General features: G+C 47.9%; 1 protein-coding gene across 1 annotated transcript; it reads right to left on the bottom strand.

The window, feature by feature from the left end:
• Positions 1-4,449: 4,449 nt before the first annotated feature.
• CSTL1 (cystatin like 1) lies at positions 4,450-9,003 on the bottom strand. Its single transcript, XM_017646131.3, is given in 4 exon segments — positions 4,450-4,533; positions 5,302-5,400; positions 8,165-8,479; positions 8,877-9,003. Coding segments are annotated over 3 exon segments (399 nt in total). The 5' UTR covers positions 8,381-8,479; positions 8,877-9,003.
• Positions 9,004-23,022: the final 14,019 nt, after the last annotated feature.

Genomic DNA, 23,022 nt, shown 5'->3' with positions numbered 1-23,022 from the left:
CCCCTGCGACTGTGTCTGTCTTAGGTTGTTCCTCCCTTGAGGAATCTTACCCATAGGAGACTATATTCTTAAACAACTTATTCAAGAAGGGATTAACATCCAAAATATATAAAGAACTTACATACCTTAACACCCAAAAAAACAAATGACCTAATTAAAAAATGGGCAGAGGACATGAACAGACACTTCTTCAAAGAAGAAATTCTAATGGCCAACAGGCACGTGAAAAGATGCTCCACAGTGCTAATTATCAGGGAAATGCAAGTTAAAACCACAATGAGATATCACCTCACACCAGTTAGGATGGCCAACATAGAAAAGACAAAAAACAACAAATGCTGGCAAGGATGCAGAGAAAGGGAACCCTCCTACACTGCTGGTGGGAATGTAAATTAGTTCAACCACTGTGGAAAGCAATATGGAGGTTCATCAAAAAATTAAAAATAGAAATACCATTTGACCCAGGATTTCCACTCCTAGAAATTTACCTGAAGAAAACAAGATCCCTGATTAAAAAAGACATATCCACCCCTATGTTTATCACATCACTATTTACAATAGCCAAGATATGGAAGCAACATAAGTGTCCATCAGTAGATGAATGGATAAAGAAAATGTGGTATATATACACAATGGAATATTATTCAGCCATAAGAAAAAAATAAATCCTACCATTTGCAACAACATGGATGAAGCTAGAGGGTATGGTGGTCAGTGAAATAAGCCAAGCAGAGAAAGACAAGTACCAAATGATTTTCCTCATTTGTGGACTATAACAACAAAGCAAAACTGAAGGAACAAAACAGCAGCAAACTCTCAGACTCCAAGAAGGGACTAACGGTTATTAAAGGGAAAGGGACTCAGGAGGGTAGATGGGGAGGGAGGGAGAAGGGGAATAAGGGGCATTATGATTAGCACACATAATGTAGGGGAGGTCACAGAGAAGGCAGTATAACACAGAGCAGACAAGTAGTGTTTCTATAGCATCTTACTATGCTGATGGACAGTGACTACAGTGGGGGTGGGGGTGGGGTGGCTTGATAATATGGGTGAATATAGTAACCACAATGTGGCTCATGTGAAACCTTCATAAGATTGTATATCAGTGATACCTTAATTGAAAGAAAGAGAGGAAGAGAGAGAGAGAGAGAGAGAAGGAAGGAAGGAAAGAAGGAAGGAAGGAAGAAAGGAAGGAAGAAGAAAGGAAAGAAGGAAGGAAGGAAAGAAAGAAAGAAAGAAAGAAAGAAAGAAAGAAAGAAAGAAAGAAAGAAAGAAAGAAAGAAAGAAAGAAAGAAAGAAAGAAAGAAAGAAAGAAAGAAAGAAAGAAAGAAAGAGAAAGAAAGAAAGAAAGAAAGAAAGAAAGAAAGAAAGAAAGAAAGAGAAAAGAAAGAAAGAAAGAAAGAAAGAAAGAAAAAAAAAAAAGAAAGAAAGAAAGAAAGAAAGAAAGAAAGAAAGAAAGAAGAAAGAAAGAAAGAAAGAAAGAAAGAAAGAAAGAAAGAAAGAAAGAAAGAAAGAAAGAAAGAAAGAAAGAAAAAGAAAAAGAAAGAAAGAAACACACACCTGGGTGTTCTCATATTATAACTCTGAATCCTATTTGTATCTCTTCTAGCAGGTCTTCTCTGATAGGAAAAGAAAGGGGCTACCTCATCCCTCCAAATGGGGATGAGAGCCCAAGCTCCCACATGCCTCTTCTCACACTGCCTTCACAGAGAGAGAGAGCAGCCCAGGCTCCCTGTGTGGCCCTCACAGTCACTGTGGGAACACAAAGGGGATGAAAGTCCTGGCTCCCTACTTGGCCTCCTCTGACACCATCCCAGTGCTGGTGCTGGGAATCCTTGTTGCAGCCTCCAGAGGGTGAAAGTCTAAGCTCCCTACTCAGCCTTCCCTGGGGGCTGGGGGACCTTGCCTATTGCTGTGGTGCTTGCCTGGACTAGAGCAGTATATGTCTAAATGTTTTGCGTCCTGATGGGCTGCCTCTTTCCCAGCCCCCTGGCTAGAGAGAGCAAGACTGGGTTGAGGCATTTTGGTCTGGTGCCGGCTTCTTCATCCCCAAGTCTGAAGTTCATGAAGCAAAGGAAAACCCAGCATTCAGCATCTGTTGCTGCTCTCACAAGTCACCACAGACTTGGTGGCTCAAAACTGCCTAAATGTATCCTCACACAGCTGTGGAGCCATGACGAGTGGGGGTGCCCCTTCCAGAGGCTCCCAGGTGACTCTGTTCCTTGCCTCTTCCAGCCTCTGCTGGCTGCTGGCACCTGGGTGCACTGCCCTGATCTCTGCCCCCAGCCTTCCTGCTCCTCCTCCTCCTCACGTCTCTGCCAGCTGCTGCCACCCTGCTGTCCTGGGTCTCTGAGAGGTCAGGGCCAGGGCTTCCAGTCCTATCTCAGATGCCCACCCTTTGTAGGTGCCATTTATAAAAGCATGATGGGGTTTAAGCCAAGGCAAAGCTATAAAGTTGGGTAAAATACTATTGAAAGAGTAGTGTCAATTGAAAATACACAAAATAAAGGTAGATATAAGATCATTAGGCCATATAAATAAAAGATATTTTAAAAGTTAGAACTTAGATGTTGAACAAGGTTTAAATCAATAAGTAACATTAGACCAGCAAATTAAGTAAAAAATGTTAAATGTTGAAAAGACCTTGAGTAAATTCATTAAAGGCTGAACACCCTATTATCCACCAATTCCATTCTTATGTGTACCCAAAAGAAACACATGCATATATCCACATTTAAACATGTACATGCATATTTCTTAAAAGCTAAAAACTACCCAAAGGTTCATTATCGGTTGAGTGGATAAATGAACTGCAGTGTAGTCACACAATTGGAATCCTACAGTCATAAAAGTAAACTACAAATACACACAACATAGATGTATTCAGAAATATGTTGAATGAAAGGAGCCAGAAGTAAAAGAACATATACCGTATGATTCCATGTCTAAAAGTTCAATGAACAGGTCACACTCAGCTAGGATGTTAGGAGCGTGACCTGTTCACTGAACTTTTAGACATGGAATCATACAGTATATATTCTTTTATTTCTGGCTCCTTTCATTCAATGTATTTCTTAATGGATGTTAGGATCTGGACAGAGGTTTACCTTTGGAGGTTCCTCCCCTGTAATGTGGAGGTAAGAGTCACCATCGAACATGGTTATCATGACAATCCAGCAAGCTAATGGTGACAGTAGGCCGGAGACAGGCCCTGCTCAGCCCTCAGGAGCCTTAGATTTGCTGAACTGGATGCTTCTGACTTCCCTGGTTTTTGCTCAAGAATTTCTCCACTTTTAATTCCTCACCTCTATCCTCCCTTTGCTCTCAGGTCTCTTGGGAAAATTTGAGGTTCTTGCTCCTGTGTTTGCTCTTCACCTTTGGAAATAGTATCTCAAGTTTCCATTATGTCTGTGCTGATGGGATGGTCCTGGAAAGACCAACTTGTCCACAGGTACACACCACTTTCAGTCCAGGGTGCACCTTCTCTGTTTGATTATGAGTTGCATGAGGGAAACACCCTGGGTCTCATTCCACTAGCCTTGAGCACAGGGAGGCTCAGGAACTCTGTGAAGATCAGAGTTCACAGAGCTGGCCCTGGAAAAGCCTGCTTGCAAAGCTGGCCTTGGCTGGAGGCTAGGTACTTGGATGCTTGGATGGCAAAGAGTTCCCTACACTGATATAACTTCCCCTAAATGAAGAGAGGGCCTCGCTGGGTCTGCATCATTTGTACTGACAATGCCATTCATGCCAAACACCTGCTCTCCTAGGAGTCTGGAATTTGGTAAGTGCTGTACAGAGGCTGCTTACATGACCAGCTCCAGGGGAGACCCATGGCACTGAGTTTCTAATGAGCTTTCCTGCCAGATGCTGCATTTACTTCCTGGAGGAATTAGGTGTGTCCTGTGTGACTGCATGAGAGAGGCCTTGGAAGCCTGCTTCTAGTCCTGCCTTCTCCCCATGTACCATTTCTCTTTCCCAATTTTGTCCTGTATCCTTTCACTGTAAGAAGTCATAGCACGAGTGCCCCTGTATGTCAAGTCCTAGGAATCCTGCTGGTGAGTTACTGAACCCGAGTGTGGTCTCTGGGACCTCAGACACACTCACAAAAATGTCAGTCTCCGGGTTATAACCATGTGGGTAAGAAACAGCTTGTCTAAGCTCAGGCAGGAAGTCAGGATGTGTCTGAGCCATGAAAAGCCTATGAGCTGAAGTAGAAAAAATTCTGAGTTTCTCCCAGAGTAACTACCTTCTGCCCAAATTGCACCAGCCCCTTACAGACCACTGCATATGTGCATGATTAAGTGTGTGTGTGTCTTTACAAGTGTGCATGTGTGTGTGAATATGTGTTTATTGAGGCCTGGCTGAGGGTGATGAAGTCCCTTCTGAAGGCTATAAAAGTACACAGAGCAGCTGTCTAAGGTTTTATTGAAGATCTTTGCATGAACACACTTAAACCTCCAGACAGGAGTTGTTCCAGAGTTGGTAACAGTTTGTCCAGGGCACAGTATATACCAGCAAATCACAAATGTAAGTCTGTGGAAGGAGAAAGAAAACAAACAATCAGCTTTCAGGAAAGTATTTTTTAAGGTGAACAAAAATCTCCTACCCCTGAGGCTCAAGTGTGAGGAGTCAGTACAGTCTCTGTGGCTGCACACTGGCTTGGGGGTGGGAAGGATCTGCTCCATCATTTGGCTGGCTGAGCCTGGAACAGGAATATCACCTGGGCTCCTCCTACCCCGACCAGGCAGTTTGGGATGTGGAACAGGTAAGTCTGTACTGGGTGGCCCAGCAGGAGCCTGGGATGAAGGCCAGGCAGGACAGCATAGGTCAGCGGCACTGCCCACTGCCCCAGCCCTCCCACACCTGCACCCAGGTACAGAGACACCCAGGTATCTGCCAGCTTGCATGGTGCCCCCAGGAGGGACCCAGAAAAGCAGGAATGGGCAAGCAGAGATTGGAAGACAAGGAGGAAACTGGACTGTCCTCAGAGACCTGGAGAATGGGAGCCAAGACCAGAGTAAAGCTCCAGGGAAAGCGAGCCTGCTTTACCCCTGGCCTAGGAGGCCGGTCAGGGGAGCGTTCCAGACAACTGTGCCAGCAGCTGAGAGGCCTCCCAATCAGAAAGACTTCCTCCCACTGGGGTGCCTCCAGTGGCATCAGGCAGCCCCAGGGTGTGCCCTTGCCCTGACCCAACTCCCACAGCTGGAACGGCTACCCATCTCCAGTTTGTGTCTACTTTTAAAATGTTCGCTTTCCCACTTTTGATCCCAAGTTCTTTCTCAGACAACCACTACCTCACACCTTCTTCAGCTTTGTATTATTTTGAATGGGGCACAGATTACTTTTGCATTTGGTCCAGCTAATCTTCACAGAGACCAGGTACTCTACACCTGTCGTCAGCTATGGAGAAACAATGCACCATTAGTTTTGACTCCAAGTATTCAGTTGCTGTCTGTCTCCTGGAAAAGCTAGGACATAGAGTGAAGCCCCAGGGGCCACAGACCCCCATCCCCAGAGCTTGCCCACTGAAAGCATGGCTTCCCCTGCCCTCATGCCTGAAGGACACACAGTGACTGCTGAAGCCCCTCGTCTAGCCCCAGTGCTTGTGGAGGCCATTCCCTTGCTCTGGACTGGCTTTGCTGTGACAGTTACAGATGTCTTCTCACTATCTCCCTTTCATCCTCAGGACAAGAGAGGCAACACTTGGACTTGGCTGCCAGACAGCCCCATAGCACCCTGAGGTCTGCACATGGGGTCCTCAGAGTGCAGAGAGCCACATCCTGTTCGTCAGCTGTCCCAGCGCTTCCTGTCTCCTCACTGCTCTTCTTCCCAACCATCCTGGTGGGAGCAGGTTTGCAGTGCAGCTAAAGCAGAGGCTTAGGAACTGAACTGATCTGGGGCATGCACTTCCCACCTCCTAACTCTGGGCCTGCTTCTTCACCTACAGAGCACAGATAGTAACTGAGCCTGCTCAAGGACTTGTTGTATTGGTAAAGAGAAGCATTCATTTCAATGGACACACAAAATAAATTTTGAAAATAACAATAGTCACAAATTATTAACTGTTTTAGCAGAGTGGGGGTGCCCAGGGGCCCTGGCCCTGGTCCTGGTGCTGCTTCATACTCTGAAGCAGCTATGGAGCTGGGAGAACCACAGAACAGAAAACACAAGAATTGTGCTCAAGTTTCGGCTTTTTTGCCATGGCTAAGCACTTCCACCTCCCTGAGTTTGTTCTTCTTCTAGAAAATGGGGAGAATAGTGCCAGTTTCCTCCAAGGGTATATGGGAATGCTGAAACCATAAGCCAAGGAGGAGACACAGAGGACCATTTCCTGCAGTTGGGATTTGTCTTCTGCTCATGTTCAAGTGCAAGGCTCTGAAGACATGTGGGGATAAAGACTGGGGCTTTTCTGATGGCTTGGTGATTAGTGTTACCTGCTGAAAACAGCTAGATTCCCAAGTAAATGTGTGGACTGGAGTACTGCACACATGAGAGGAGAAGCTCTTCAAAATCCCTGCTTCCCTGTCCAAATGTCAGCAACCAAACCAGGCAAGAGGGCAGCACCCTCCGGGAGTAGGTGCTCACGCTGCCGTCAGAGCAGTTTGTAAGTGAAGGCAGTCTGAGCATACTACCTCCACCTTGGCCCCCACGCCCCATCCCCAGAAGGACCTCAAGGCTCAGGGCTCCCAGACTCTTCCCCAAGGGCAGCTCTGTCTATGTGCAGGGCCGTTGTCATGTGTTTTCACTCTGACCTTCAGCACACTCTGTATGGATGAAAGTTCTAGAACACTGGGCATGAACTTCATCAACATTCAGTGGGCCAAGTGTTTTCTTATTCATCATTAGACTTGTTATGTAGCAAAAGACACAATCCTAATAATACAAATATTTTTACGAGGCTGCACCCTTCTTACTCTGCCTGCTTTGCAGGTAAGGAAGCTGAGGCCTGGAGTATGGATAGCGCTGGACCAAGGCCCCACAGTCAGGATGAATGGTCATCAAGCCTGGAGGGGGTCTGGAGCCTGGGCACAGGCAGCCACAATGCTCACTCCAACACCTGAAAAACGCCAGGCAATCATACAGCAGGAGGCATTGGGGTGCCCAGGGTCCCTGGTCCAGGCCTCTCGGCTGCCAGGACACACCTGCTCTGTCCATTCATCCATTTGAATGATATCAGAAGTTTGTTCAGAAACAATTCTTTTAGAGTTAATGATAATGGATTGATTCTGCAATGTGGGCCTGATCCCGGATTCTGATTTGTCGTTGGGAAGCCTGAAGGGCCCAGACCAGCCGCCTTAGAATGCTGGTCGCTGGCCGCCCCATTGTGGCTGAGTCCCATGACCTTCTTGTCCCTGAGAAGCCACCTCACAGCAAGTGCGCCACCGTGACAGGGACAGGCTGCTGGCCACCCACAGGCTGCCACACTAGCACTGCTCTGCCCCCACCCTGGCTAGTTTCTCCTGTCCTCTCAGTGACTTTTTTCCAAATCTGGTTAATTGAACTACAATGTATGACTACCTAACTTACATAGTTCACTATCTGACCTTGAGGGAAGGTTGGACCAACAAACGAGGTCATCAAACAAATTTTCTTTCCTTGTCATCCTTCAATTACTACATTTCAGAGAAACTTTATATGTAAAACAAAAGAAGAGATGATCTGGTTGAAACCTATGCCTCCACTTGTGGAATCCCAGGTTTCTGTAGGACACAGCTAGGAAGTCCAGACCCAGATTCTACAACCCTGGACACTGGAAACCTTTTGCCAAAGGAACCTACAGAATGCATTTATGCTTTGCCAAATTAGACAGTAAGGGAAGCAAAATCTTCCTTGTTTTCTGTCACTCTGGTAGGATTTAATTTCAGAATGAAAGGCCATGCTTCTGGAGGAAGAACAGTTGAGAACCTCAGGGGACATTTTTGCTTCGGGCTCAGGGATGAGCATAACAGAGTTAGGGGTCACTCCAGTCCTTAGACCAGTGTTTCAGGAGTGAGTTTAAGGCAGTCTGGGGTCTGAACAAGTCTAATGCTTGCTCATCCCAAGTGAAGCCACCTCTCCAGTCAACGACATGATCACTTGGTTCTCTGGGAGCAACATGTTCCCACAGATCTGAGTGGGCAAGAATGGGGACATTGTGCACACCCAGAGAAACTGAGGCACAAACCTGCACCTGACTCCGAAGTAACTTCTACACTTAGAATAAGTAGGCATCACTGCTAGCGTTGTTGTAGCTGTCGATGAAGAATCTGAGCGCTGAGTTCATGTTTTCCTTGCTCGTGGAGTTTTCCTGGAAGCCTCCCCACCTTTGAAAGTGACCCAACTTGGCCACCAGGACCAAGATGGCCAGCAGCTGAGTGAGCCTCCAGCATTTGTCTCCCATCTCTGCAGCCTCAGGAACCTCCTATCCACTGTGCCATCCAGAATGCAAGGGTGCCAGGCTGCACACAATCCTCCTTCGCTTTCCCAGGAGCCAGCCTACCTGTGTTTAAACATAGATTGAGAGCTGAACCTCATCCTCCTGTGACCCTACCAAAATTTGACCAAAGGACCAACAAGAGAATTCTCCCCACAGGGCTGCCCAACCCACTCAGGTCAGTACATCTTCCACACTTCCATGACACCCATTTGGTTTTCTGGGGACTCAGGCAAGTGCAACTGCTGGACATCCACCAAGATGGGCAAGGCCCTCGCCCTGCCCTCAGACTGAGTGAGGAAGCAAGCCACTAGGCTCTCACAGGGGTCTGCAGTCAGTGCTGGTGTACTGGGCAGAGGAGTGCAATCTGTGGGAATCAGGACAGTCTGGTGGAGAAGGTAATACATGAATCAGGATATAAGGAATCAGGAACATGCAATCAGGGCTTGTACATCCCATTTACCTACTGAGGTTTATAACTGTCCACCCAGAGGTCAGCTATTCTCTGTGCTTCCTCTAGAGATAGCTCTCCACAGATCTCCACCTGCTGGCCCCACTGTGCCTGCAGGCCCTGGTGCTAGCTCTTGCTGTCCTGGTGTGACCCCAGCAGAGCTTTGTGAGGTAATCCATTCTCTCTATGAGGGAGGAATAAGGTGTGAGCCTTATTCAGAAATTAACCCCAAAGACCCTGAAGGTTAGGTATCTCCTGTGTAGAGAAGGAAAAATTCCCCTCTACCCTCTTTGGGTCTCTGGCTGCAACTAAGAATTAAACTGACATAAGGAAGATGAAGAGCAGAAAAGTTTCATTGACCTTTTGTCAACAAAGGTCATGTGCGGGGAGCCTTTGTAAAAGAATGAGGACTCGAAAATGTGGCCGGAGCAGGAAGCAGGGTGATGATGATCCCTGGCTCGCCTGGTATGTTGGGTCAGGGGGACACACTTCACACGGGAGACTCACCTCTTGCTTTCAGCAAGGAAGGGCAGCAGCAAGGGCAGAGGGTCCTTCCTGCTTCTGCCCATTTTTCAAATTGACTTAGCTTTTCAGATATTTGAAATGCCCAGGTGCCAAATATCAGGGTACTATGTCCTGAACCCCATGGTCTGCACCCAGAAGCCATAAGAGCCCCCTGTTTTTAAAACACTAAGGTGGGATCCCTGCTCCAAAAAAAAGAACATTAGTGGGATGATTGATGAAATGTGAATAGTCTGCAGAACAGCTGGTAGTGTTGTCTGAATGTTAACTTTCTGGCTGTCACTGTTGTGCTGTAATTATGTAAGATGTTAACATTTGGAGAAGTGGGGTGAAAGATATAAGAGAACATTTATGCTATTTTTGTAACCTTCTTGCAAGTCTGGAATCATTTCAAAATAAAGATTAAAATGTTCAAAAATAAATAAATAGGACCTTGGTCTCTGAGAAGCCGTGCTCTCAGAAGTGACAAGGGATGCCTTTGCTGGGAGTTAGCTAGCCTCCTGAGACTTGTTTCTTTGTCTGCACTATGAGAATGTGGAGAACTGCCCATTTGGATGTGATGGAGACCAACTCAACGCAGCAAAAAACCTGTTCCCAGTCAGACGTCGGCTAGTGCCCAAGACCATCCTCTGCATAATTCTTCTATGACTGAAACCTCACACTGACTCCCATGGTCTTCTGGACCCCAGATGCCCTGGGAGCCAGATGCAGGGCTTGTCCAGTCAATGTCTCCTGGCTGTGCTGTGCTGTCACTGTCCAGCAGACATACAAGGATCCTGAATAATGTGCCAGAGTGCTCAGATCTGCATGGGTTCAGCTTGCCTGGACATCTGGGATATGCCTATCAGATGTGGGCCTGCAGGAAGGAAGGGCACACATTTTAGAAAAATCCATGGACACAGGGGGAAATAGGAGGTTTGGTTAAGACCACAGAATAAAGGGAAAAAACTTGCCTGGTTTTATCCAGAACATGCTTTGGGGAGAGGTGGCATTTTAATGTCCAAAAGAGAAGGTGGCTTAGGAGACCCCATCATGGCCATGGAGAAGTGGAAAATGGGGACCTAATAATATCCATGGAATAAAGATAAAATAGGGACCCTGGTCATGTCTATGGAATTTAATGACAGTAAGTGGCCTGGCTATGTCCACAACTGAAAGAAAAATCTTGAGCCTGATAAAATCCATGGAAAAGGAAAATATCAGGCCTGATTATTTCCATGCAATGAGGAAAAATGGGGTGCTAGGTGTATCCATGTTACCACGAGAAAAGTAGGCAACCTGGTTGTGTCCATGGAATAGGGAAAAGCAGAGAGCCTTGGTCATGTCTATAGATTGAAAGGAAAATAGGACACCCTGTCATGTCCATAGGGCAACAGTAAGAAGGGACCTGCTTATACTCATACAGCAAGGGAAATATAGGGACCCTAGCCATGTCCAGGGACATGAGACAAGCTCTCATTATGCAGTTTACTGGGAGGTGATACCAGTAGGGGTGTGGGGACAGGGAAAGTGAGGAAGCCAACTGTGGGTAAAATTGCAATATTTCCAGAATTTCTCACCTTGCTCTAGTGCATCTCTAGGTGATAAATTCAGGAAATATTGTTTCCAAGGAGTAGAGAGAAGTAGTCCATTTCCATACTAATAGGTAATTATGAGGCAAGGAGGGCTTATCTGGACCAGAGAGACTGGGTGGAGTTTGCTCTGCTGCGGCACCTGGGTCGAGATAGACATGGACCAACTGCTTGTAAGCAATAAATGAATTTCTTAAACTTTATTTCCCCTTTTAACTGATTTCAGTTTCTAAGGTATTTTGCCCAGGATTCTCCCACCAGATTACATGTAGCATAGTCAGCAGGATTCTGAACCCGAAATCTGTCTATATGGGTGCAACCCTTGGGTGGGCTGCCCCTGCAGATGGTGGGGAAATGCCCAGAGCCCACCCTGTGGATGGTGGGAAGGCCCCAGTGGCTGCAGGGGTAGAGGGTGCAGCTTCACCCAGGAGACCTCTTTCTGTGGGGCTTCCAGTTAGGAAGACCAATTCATAACCTGGGGAGAGGTAGTGGGGAATTGGTCTGGATAGTGGGGAATTGGTCTAGGGTAAAGCACTTCCTAGAGGGGTGGGGCCTTCCCCAGAAGTGGGGAAGGGTGGAGACACTGAAAGCTACAGAATTAGTCCTCTGTGAGATAGAAGACTGCTTAGAGGCCCTGAGTGGCTGTGTAGCAGCTGGCATGGTAGGATCTCTTTTCCTCTAGATATTGGAAAATGTTATTGAGGAGAGAGAGATGGTTATTGAGGAGAGAGAGAAATTTTGGCAGGAGAGAGTCACACTTCAACGTCACTTGGAGGAGCTGGGTGATGACCTATGGGATGCCCTTAAGGAAGAGAGACAGTTATTAAGAAGACAGACTGTGCTCCTGGAAGATTCCTTAGCAACAGTGACGGGGGAGGCAGCAGGAGAGTCTGCATTGCAGGAGGCCATGGGGGTGGGAGAAAAAAGAGTGGTGCCTTCAGTTCCAGAGATGGTGGAGGAGGAGTTGGGAGAGGATGAGGGGGTGGGGCCAAGGGCTGATATGTTGCCAAGGCCACCACCGGAGGTACCGGCCTCTCCTGTATTAAAGGCCCACCGGTTGTAATTAAGAAAGTAAAAATGCAACAAACAAGGCCTCCTCGGGGGGAGAAGCTGCCGCCTCCCCAGGTTGTGGAGCACTCCATGCTACGCCCCTATACCCAGGATGAGCTGGTGGACATGAGCATTCGGTATCAGCAGAAGTTACTGGAACCTCCACCTATGTGGCTTTTACATCTCTGGGATATGGGGCTGGAAAACATTGTTATGTCAGGTTCTGAAATGAGTAGACTGGCTTCCCTGATGACTCACCCCTCTCTCCAACAGCAGTTGCAAAGTGCCCGTCACATCTCAGGGAATCTGGCTATTCTGGATTGGCTGACAGCAGCCATCAGGGCAGTTTGGCCTAATCAGGGTGATTTACCACACTTACTCCCTAGGTGGAAAACATGTAGAGCTCCCACAGGTGCTGAGGGAATTGGGCGTGAAAAACATCATCTATAATATGGATCACCAGGGCCCTGATGAGGAGTTATTCACCATAGGAATGAGAAATATGGTGCTCCATACAGCTCCCCCATCTCTTCTGGTCCCTAGTGACTATTCTTACCCCCACATAGGGCAATCCATAAGTGAGACTACTCATACTTTAGCAGATCTGGGGAAGTTGAAACAATAAATGCACAGAAGGAAGTACAGGCTATGACTGAAAGGAGAAGTGCAAAAGGTCACTCCCATGAAGGTCTCGAGGACCCAGAAGTGAGTTGATTTGATAAAGCCAAGGCTGCCTTGATGGGCAGCCCAATAGGATCTTGTTAGAACTGTGTCACCAATTAAAGCCAGAGCATCAGTTCCAGCTACTGAGGTCCAGGAAACAGAAGCCAGACTAAAAGCCTCATGTCCGGCCTGTGTCCCTGCAAAACTTCCTGGGGGACAGTGCTCAGGATTTGCCTGGGCCTTCACCCCCACAGAAGGATGATTGGGCACCTTGGGGGACATGGTGGAGACCAGAGGCCACATGTAGAATTAGCAATTCATTGGTCTCCTGTGAATGTACAATGTATCCTGGTGCTGGTGGACACAGGAGCTGAATGTTCTCTGATTTATGGAAACCCTGAGCATTTTCCTGGAACTCCTGCTGTGATAGATGGCTATGGGGCAAGGCAATTAGAGTGAAGAAAGCCCAAATCCCATTGGGAATAGAGCATTTACCCTCAAAGGAAGATATTGGGTACATTTCTCCCATCCCTGAATATTTTGGGGATAGATATCCTGCAGGACCTGTGGTTACAGACCACTGCAGGTGAGTTCAGACTGAGGATATGTGTGGTAAAGGAAGTACTGAAGGGACATGCTAAGCACTCGCCTGTATCTCTGCCTGTACCTAGGCAAGTGACAAATACTAAGCAGTATAAATTGCTGGGGGTGGGGGCACAAGGAAATTAGAGAAACTACAGGAGTTGGAGAATGTGGGCATCATAAAGCCCACTCATAGTCCTTTTAATTTCCCAGTGTAGCCAGTGAAAAAGCCAGATGGTGCCTGGCATATGACTGTGGACTACATTGAATTAAATAAAGTCACATCCCCTTTGCATGCTGCTGTCCCCTCAATAGCAGCCCTTATGGACACACTCAGTCATGAACTAGGGATGTATCATTATGTTGTGGACTTTGCTAATCCTTTTTTCTCTATTGACATAGCACAGGAAGGCCAGGAACAGTTTGCCTTCACTTGGGAAGGCCAGCAGTGGACATTCACTGTCCTTCCACAGGGACACCTCCACAGTCCCACCATCTGTCATGGACTTATAGCCCAGGACTTGAGCACATGGAAGAAACCACAAACAGTATGGCTGTATCTCTACATTAATATTATGCTCACGTCTGATTCTCTTGTGATTTAGAAGGGGCAGGTCCTAGACTGCTGCAACATCTACAGGAGAAAGGATGGGCTGTGAACAGCACCAATGTTCAGGGACCTGGTTTGCTACAAAATTCTTGGGGGTTGTTTGGTCGGGTAAAACTAAAGTTGTCCCAGAAACAGTCATAGATAAGGTCCAGGCTTTCCCTACCCCTGCCACTGTGGCAATATTACAAGAGTTCTGGGGTCTATTTGGCTACTGGAGAGTGTTTATCCCACACTTGGCACAAATTCTGAAGTCTTTATGCTGGTTAGTACAAAAGGGCATCAGGTGGAACTGGGATGAGACATGTGCAACTGCTTTTACTGCTGCTTAGCAAGCAACAAGACTGCACAGACCTTGAGTGTAATGGACTGTTCAAGGCCCTGTGAGCTAGATGTTTATGTAACCAAAGATGGTTATGGATGGGGTTTTTGGCAGCATCTTGAACAGACACGCCAACCTATTGGATTCTGGCCACAACTATGGAAAGGAGCAGAGATCTGGTACATCTTGGTAGAGAAGCAACTGGCTGCTGTGTACCATGCCTTACTGGCTATGGAGCCCATCACCAGAACAGCTCCAACCAAGGTAATAACCACCTATCCCATCATGGGGTGGGTGCGAGACTGGACCCAAAGGCCATGGAGTGGTGTGGCACAGATGCCTACACTGGCCAAATGGGATGCATATTTACAGCAGCGCAGTGCCCTCTCAACAAGCCCCTTAAGTGGAAAACTCCAACACCTATTAGGACCAGTGACCTATACCAGTGAAAAGCAGGAAGAACTTGCTTTTGAGCCATTGGTAGCCAAGAGTCCTTATCGGGAAGGAAAAGCCCCTATACCTGAAGATGCTTGGTATACAGATGGCTCCAGTCATGGGTGGTCCCCAAAGTGGAGGGCTGTGGCTTTCCATCCTAAGACAGACAATATGGATGGAGGATGGAGACGGGAAGAGCAGCCAATGGGCTGAGTTGCAGGCAGTATGACTCATGATAACCCAGGAGCCTTCCCCCATAGTTGTCTGCACTGACAGCAGAGTCACCTATCAGGGCTTGACCCTATGGCTACCTACATGGTACCATGCCAACTGGATGGTTGGTCATTGGCCCTTTTGGGGGCAAGAGTTGTGGCATGACCTATGGGCCTCTGGTCAGACTAAACTGTTACTGTATATCATGTGACTGGCCATTTGCCTTTGGCATCCCCAGGGAATGATGAAGCAGACACATTGGCCCCTGTGCATTTGCTAGAAGGAAAGCTTGCCTCTGATGTGGCCAATGGTTACATCAGCGTGTGTTACACACAGAGCAAAAGACAATGTGGGCTGTAGCCCATCAGTGGGGTTTGCCATTGACCTTTGAAGAAGTCTGATGAACCTGGAAGGAGTGCCTTATGTGCTCTAAAAGGGACTTACACTGAGTACAGCAGCAACATGGGACAATAGTAAGGGGGATGATACCCCTTGTCAGGGAGCAGACAGATTATATTGGGCCATGACTTGTGCAGACATGGATACTGGCCTATTGGTTGCTTTCCTGCACGTTGTGCAGATCAGCAAACCACCAAGAGGGGTCTAGAGCATCTCTTTGCCACCTATGGCCAGCCACAGGTGATTGAGAGTGATCATGGTACCCACTTTATTGGACATGCATTACAAGGATGGGTGCAGCAATTAGGAATAAAGTGGAAATTTCATGTAGCATATAACCCTGTTGGGGCAGGCATGGCAGAGAAGTACAATGGTTTGTTGAAATCTGGCCTGAAATTGGACACCAAGTCTATGGGGCTGGTCAATTCGCCTATGGACTGTGCTACGGTGTTTGAATGAGAAATCATGTAAAGGAGCCTTGAGCCCTGTGGACATGCTAACACACATTGCTCCCTCTTCTATACAACTGTATGTGCAAACCAAAGAAGAGTTATTGAAGTCAGGATATGGCCAGCAGAGAACATCCTGCTACCAGCCCCTATTGCATTAAACCCTGGAGACACTGTTGGATGGACGTGGCCCTGGACATTTTGACACATGGACCAGTGATGGCTGGTCCTTCTGGCACCTTGGGGGAAAGGCCTGGAAACTGGCCTCGTGTGTATTCCTGGAATAACAGAAGAATAGCCCCCAAATATCATGGTAGTGTACCCAAAACGTCCAGGAGGTAAGAGCATCTTATGGGGAAGTTTTGTTTTATCTTTATGGCCAGTGCACATACCTCCCATAGTCCTATATATTGACCCATCTGTAACTCTCACAGGGAGGGGGTGAAAGTCTGGTATACTAGACTAGGACAAGATCCCATTCCTGCCACTGTCCCATCACAGGACCACTCTCCCTCATGCATCCCACCTGATGGGCAAGATTTGCCTATGCTGGTGTCATTAAAACATGTATCTTATTGCTCTTAAGGTCATTTTCTTCTACAATTCTTGTGACCTGGATGTGCCCCCTAGCTGCAGCTGCCACATGATGACTGCTCTGAACCCTGTACCTCTTCAGCTATTGCCTGCTGGAATGGAAGAGCTTTGGACTTAATCTACATAAGATTTGGAACCTAGCTGAATCCTCCGGCTTGAGGATTATCATGATTTCATTGCCATTGGTATTGTTATGTCATTAGTCTGTGAAAGGGCAAGCTCCCAGATCCTATTTCAGCCAATCGGAGCTTAGTCTCTCTCCAGTCAGCAAGAAGTACACCCACCACCCCTAGACCCTGCCAACTGACCAAAGCCATGACTCATCACCCCCCCAACTACCCCCAGACCCAGCCAATCAGCAAGAGCCATGGCCATCACCCCCACCAAACCGCCTTGGAAACCCGTAAAAACTTTGTTCTGGGGAAAACGCGCTCTCTTTCTCTGGCACCTGGCCACTGTGTTGGCACGGGTGTGAGATTGAGCTCGGGCTAGCTCGAAGAAAGGCTCTTTTGCTTTTGCATTGGTGTTGGCTCCTTGGTGGTCTCCTTCGGATTTGCAACTTTGGGCACAACATTTGGGGGCTTGTCTGGGATCCCAGAGACCCCCAGGACTCCCGACCTGGAGGGCCCTATGCCAGCTGGTGAGTGCACTCAGTTACCTGTCTGTTTTTGTCTGTCTGTGTCTCACTGTTTTTGTTCGCGAACAAGCCTGTATAAGCCTGTAGGAGCTCCAATCTGTATCAGGGTCGACATTGACTTTGGCGGATGCGTTGGCAGGTCGTTGACTGGGGGTCTTGGGAGACGTCACTTGCCCCCATCTGGAGGACGAGGTCCTCATCTGTGAGGGAAGTCAGCTGCCGCTGCAGTCCGACAGGCCCTCAACTTACTTTCAGTTTTGCCTCCATGGCCATGGCAGATTCTTCTCTGCAGGCGCCTGTTTGTTGTTTGTCGTGTTTGTCTTAAATCTTGTTGACAGAAGAAATGAGACAGACTCAGACAACCCCCTTCTCTCTCATGACAGACCATTTTTCTCAGACGTTAGGGAGAGAGCTCACAATTTGAGCACGGACATCAGGGAAAATTTCGTGTTTTCTGCACCTCTGAGTGGCCGTCTTTTAACATTCGCTGGCTGCCGGAGGGAACATTTAATCCTACCACTGTTTTATAGGTTAAAGACATCAGGGGAAGAGCTAACAACCTCAGTGTGGAAGTCCAGAAGGGTCGGTGGCAGACTTTTTGTTCTAGCGAGTAGCCAGTTTTCAATGTCGGATGTGAAAGGAAAGGAGCGACACACAGCAGCGATTCACAGGAGAAATCCGCTTTATTAGGGAAAGGTGCTGGGTTATATAGGAAGGGACATGGGGTGATTGTGGTGTTACTTCTATGGGGCTGGTGGCTATTGGCTAGGTGCTGGGATTAGGAGGGGGGTGAGAGGTGATTGGGCTTCAGGTGGCGCCGGCAGGAACTGAGGACCCCGAAGAGAAGCTGGAAGTTTGCCATCTTACTGGTGGGGGCCCTTCATCCCCACCTTTCTCCTCTATGGGGTTGTGGACATTGCTTTCTCTCTGACTGCTTCCTGCTGAATGGGGGTGGAGAAGGGAGTGAGGGCTTGAGGATTGGGAGGAAAGGGTTGATAGGACTCCCCACAGTAAGGATGAGTAGATGTGGACTTCTTCAGGTTGGAAATCAATGTAGGTTCCCTGTAACCATAGGTCGAGGACCTGTTGATTCCAATAGTGCCAAGAGGATATGGGTGTCAGGAGCCAGGCGTCTGTGGCCATTGTTTCCAGGAACAGTTTCCAGTGGAGAGAGGCATCCATCTCAGCATGTGGTGAGGAGGTTACGTGAGGGTGAGGGATCTTCTGTGGCCAGAAGCTGGTAGTTCCTGAGTAAAAGCTGGTTGAAAGCTTGATTAGAGATTTTTCCGACTTGGGATTTGATGAACTTTATTATACAGGGTAAGAAGAGATAGGCGAGAAGAATGATTATTATGGGGCCTGCAATGGGCCAGACCCAGGTAAGGAGGGGTGTTGTTAGTATTGAAGAGAATGGGTTGGAATTGGAAGCAGAGTGGAGGCTGGAGGCAAGGTTGGTGAGTTTGGTAATGTCAGTTTCTAGAATGCGGGATTCGTTGATGTAATAGCAGCACTCTTCCCGGAGGAAGACGCAGATGCTGCCCTTCTCGGCTGTAAGCAGATCTAAGGCCCACTGGTTTTGAAGGGTGACCTTAGCTAGCGAAGTGACCTGTCTTTGGAGAGAGGATAGGGAATCAGCAGTGGATGTCAGGGCTCCCTCAAGTTTGGCATTGAGATCTCTAACTGCCCATAGAGAGTGACCCAAGGCACCTCCCGAAAACCCTGCCCCAATGGCTGAGGTGGTCAAAGAGATACCGACCATAATGGGAAGGAAAGCAGCCCTTTTTGTGCACGAGGGCAAGGGAGGTTGGAGCTCAAGAAATTCTGCCATGCTGTAAAGTGTAAGCTGTGGGATTAGGGTGATGAGAATGCAGGGTGTATCGGAGTTGGGAGGCAGTGAGTTGAAAAGACTGCCATTACACCAAAAGAAGTGTAAAAGTCTTAGAGCCGGAGGTAGGGGTGTAGACAGAGAGGCAGTGAAGTGCACTGGAGGGGGGTGGAGTTGGGCCTACACAGTGGTGAATGGTGAGATTATCTGCGTATTCTGGTTCCCATAGGGGTATGTCTGCCAGGGGGCGGAGGGGTTGTCCTTCTGCATGGAAGGAGTAGTTGGAAATATTAAGGGGCACAGTGGCCAGCAGTGGGTGCTGTAGTGATGCACACAAGAAACACTTGGCGGTGTTGAGGGTATGGTTGTGAAAGATGGTGGTGTCTTGAATGAGCTGTAACCAAGAGTAGGAGGAATAAGAAGATGAAGAGGTGCCATCAAGAGTTTGGATAATGACTTTTTCGGAATGTCTGATATCTGATGCAACTTGAGAGATCTGGGAGTGAGAGGGAACATACTCTCAAGAGATATGAAGGGTACCGTGGGAGGTTGAGGACCCCCCGTAGTAAACTGAGGCTGTGACTCCGGCAGCCCATTGATGGTCCCAGGGATCTGGGATTGATAAGGAGAATGAGCCATTGGGATATTTCATGAAACAGTTGGAGGAGTAATACTGTGGGTACTGGAAGTTAGCCATGTAGTGAATGGCGCAAGACCAGTAGGGACATCCCCCGTAGGTGTCTTGCCATTGCCTGCAATAGGCTTGTCTTTGGTCATAGAGGAAGCAGAGGTAGGGAGAATAAAGGTAGCTGCTAGTGAACACTTCGGTGGAGGGAGGAAAGTGGAGGTATAAAGGCTCAGAGCAGCCTTTCAGAGGGCAGTCTGATGTGGCAATGAGGGAAGTAACTTTCGTTTGATGCTGTGTGTAAGTCTGTCTGACTTTGAATTGCCATACAAAGGAGGCTGGGGAGGTGGGGAAGACAATAGGAATGAGGAAAAAAAGCGAGAGAGCGGTAAAAGAGGAAAAAGTCATGATTGGCAAAGTGGGTGAACGGGAGATGCGGAGTTTCAAGGGATCAGAGGGATGAGGCGTGGTAGAGTGGACAGCGTCTTGGGCTGTATCCGAAGGACTCTGGATTGTGACTGATGGGTCTTGGGTGTCCAGAGAAGGTGGGTCCTGGGTATTTGGTTTCAACCTGGAGATATGAATCCAAGGGTGACAGAGTTATCAGGCAGTGAGAGCTTGGCAGCCAAGGGGGTGCAGAGAATAACTGGGTGTGGACTTTCCCATTTCAGGGTGAGAGAGGGCCGATCCTCTGGTGGCTTATAAAACACTAGTTGACCGGGCTGTAAGACAGGAGGATTTTGGGAGGTGGATGGATCAGGAAGGAGCCAATCCTGATATTTCCACAGTTCAGTGCAGAGGAGAGAGAGTAGTGGAAGGGCCATATTGGGAGGAATTGGTCCTTTGTGGGAAGGGAGCCCCGGGGGTAGAATCAGGCGGCCGTACATGATCTCAAAGGGCGACAAGAAGGAAGGTTTCTTTGGGAGGGCGAACCCAGTCAAGGTGTAGTTCTAGAGATAGTTTGGTCAGGATGTCCTTTAGAGTCCTATTGGCTCTTTCTACTTTTCCCGAAGCTTGTGGTCGATAAGGACAATGTAAATGCCAGGGGAGCGAGAGCGACTTGGAGAGGTTCTGGACAATTTGGGCAGTGAACTCAGGGCCATTATCTGATTGGAGGGAAGTGGGCATCCCGAACCTAGGAAAGATCTGGGTGAGGAGGACAGAGGCAACCGCGGACGCTTGTTTGTTAGTGGTGGGGAAAGCTTCGACACATCCTGAAAATGTATCTACTAACATGAGTAGGTATCTGGTATGCCGTACAGGGGGCATGTTAGTGAAGTTTATTTGCCAATCTGCGGCGGGGACATTACCCCTTGCTTGATGAGCTGGGAAGGGTCGGGCCTTGAGGGGGGTATTAGGGTTAGTGCATTGGCAGATAGTGCACCTGCAGGTGATTTGGTTAAGTAGGGTTTTGTCTTCAGGAGAGAGAGAAAAAAAAGATTGTAAAAAAAATGGATCAAGGATTGGGGGCTGGGATGGAACAGATCATGTAAGAGGTGGAAGAGAGACTCTTTGTCCTGGGAACAGAGGGTGTCTTGTGATAAGGCTAAAACCGCAAGGGCAGATGGATTGTTGTTTGGTGTGTCTTCTGTGGGTTCTGGAAGTTACCCATGTAGTGAATGGCACAAGACCAGTAGGGACATCCCCTGTAGGTGTCTTGCCATTGTCTTCAATAGGCTTGTCTTTGTTCATAGAGGAAGCAGAGGTAGGGAGGATAAAGGTAGCTGTTAGTGAACACTTCGGTGGAGGGAGGAAAGTGGAGGTATAAAGGCTCAGAGCAGCCTTTCATAGGGCAGTCTGATGTGGCAATGTGGCAATCTTCTGATAGGGCAACTGACCGGGCTACTCTGTCGGCTTTGTTGTTACCTCTTGCAATAGGAGACTCATCCTTTTGATGTGATTTGCAGTGGACTATGCCTAGTCAGTGTGGGAGTTGTGAAGCCTCTAAAAGTTTAGTAATTAAGGCTGAATTAGTTATGGAATTTTCTTTTGCGGTGAGGAGGCCTCGTTATTTCCATACTGCCGCGTGAGACAAGAGAATGTGAAATACGTACTTGGAGTCAGTGTACAATGTGAGAGACGTGTCCCAGGCCAGAGTGCAAGCTCTGGTGGCTGCAATGAGTTCGGCCTGCTGATTGGTTGTACCAGGGGGTAGGGCTCGTGCCTCAGTGACATCTTTGAGGGAGACTACTGCGTATCCTGCATAGTGGGTGCCCTCATGTTTAAAGGAGGACCCATCAGTAAACCAGATGAGGTCGGAGTGTGAGAGGGCTCCTTTGGAGATCGTGGAGTAGCACGAAAGGAAGTTGTGAAGGGCTTCTAGGCAATCATGCGAGGAAGTATGAGGAGAGTAGGGTAGAGGAAGAAGAGTGCCCACATTCAGGGGCTGGCAGGGGAGGAAAGAAATGTCTGGATTTTGGAGGAAAGAGGACAGTAAGGTCAGGAGTCTGGAGGGAGGGAGAGTCTGTAAACTTTTGTAGGTTAAGAGATCTTTTAGGTGATGTGGGGACAGAATGGTAAGGGGCACCCCGAATGTTAGTTTATGAGCTTCTTTCTGCAAGAGCTGCCCAGCGGCTAATGCCCGTAGGCAGGGGGCCCATCCCCGAACTGTGGGGTCTAATTGCTTGGAGAGATAAGCTACTGGGGCAAAGGATGGGCCATAATATTGGCCTAGGACTCCTAGAGCTTGACTGGACCTCTCATGAATGTATAATGAGTAGGGTTTTGACAAATCAGGGAGATGGAGAGCTGGAGCTTCCACAAGGGGTTGATGGAGCTTAATGAAGGAGTGTTGGGGTGAGGATGATAATGGTTCTTCAGGGGGGCCCTTGCTGAGGTCATATAGGGGTCTTGCCAACAGGGAGAAGTTAGGGATCCAAGCTCTAAAATACCCAGCCAGGCCTAGAAAGGAAAGGATTTCTGTCTTGGTTTTGGGAATGGGCAGGTCAGAGAGGAGTCATTTTCTATCTAAGGTAATGGACTTTCTTTGTTGAGACAGAAGAAATCCAAGGTAAGTGACAGAAGGGGAAGAGATTTGAGCTTTGATGGGGGATACCCGGTAGCCTCTGGGAGCTAGAAGGTTAAGTAGAGAGGCAGTGTCAAGTTGAGACTGTTCCCATGAGGGACTGCAGAGTAGAAGATCGTCTACATATTGTAATAAAGTGGACCCGGAGTGATCATGATAAAACTGTTTGAGGTCCTGAGCTAGGACTTGTCCAAAAATATGGGGACTATCTCGGAAGCCTTGTGGCAAAACTGTCCAAGTAAGTTGTTCAGAATGTCTTGTGCATGGGTCCGTCCAGGTGAAGGCAAAAAAATCTTGGGAGGAGGGGTCCAGAGGGATAGAAAAAAATGCATCTTTGAGATCTAGGACTGAGAAGTGGGATGCTGAGGCAGGTATCTGCGATAAAAGGGTGTACGGATTTGGAACTAAGGCATGGATAGGGACAACAGCCATGTTGATGAGGTGAAGGTCTTGGACAAGGTGGAAAGATCTGTTGGTTTTTTTAACAGCTAATATGGGGGTATTAAATGGGGAGTGAGTGGGTCTGAGGTAATTTTTGTTTAAGAGATCTTGAATGATGGGTTGGAGGCCTATGAGGGCCGAAGTGGTTAGGGGGTATTGGGCCTGACAGATATACTGAGAGGGGTCACGTAATTTGAT

Source organism: Manis javanica, chromosome 5 (assembly GCF_040802235.1).
Source record: "Manis javanica isolate MJ-LG chromosome 5, MJ_LKY, whole genome shotgun sequence".
NCBI lineage: Eukaryota > Metazoa > Chordata > Mammalia > Pholidota > Manidae > Manis > Manis javanica.
Note: the sequence above shows the minus strand (reverse complement) of the source record. Positions and strands in the feature narration are given on the sequence as shown.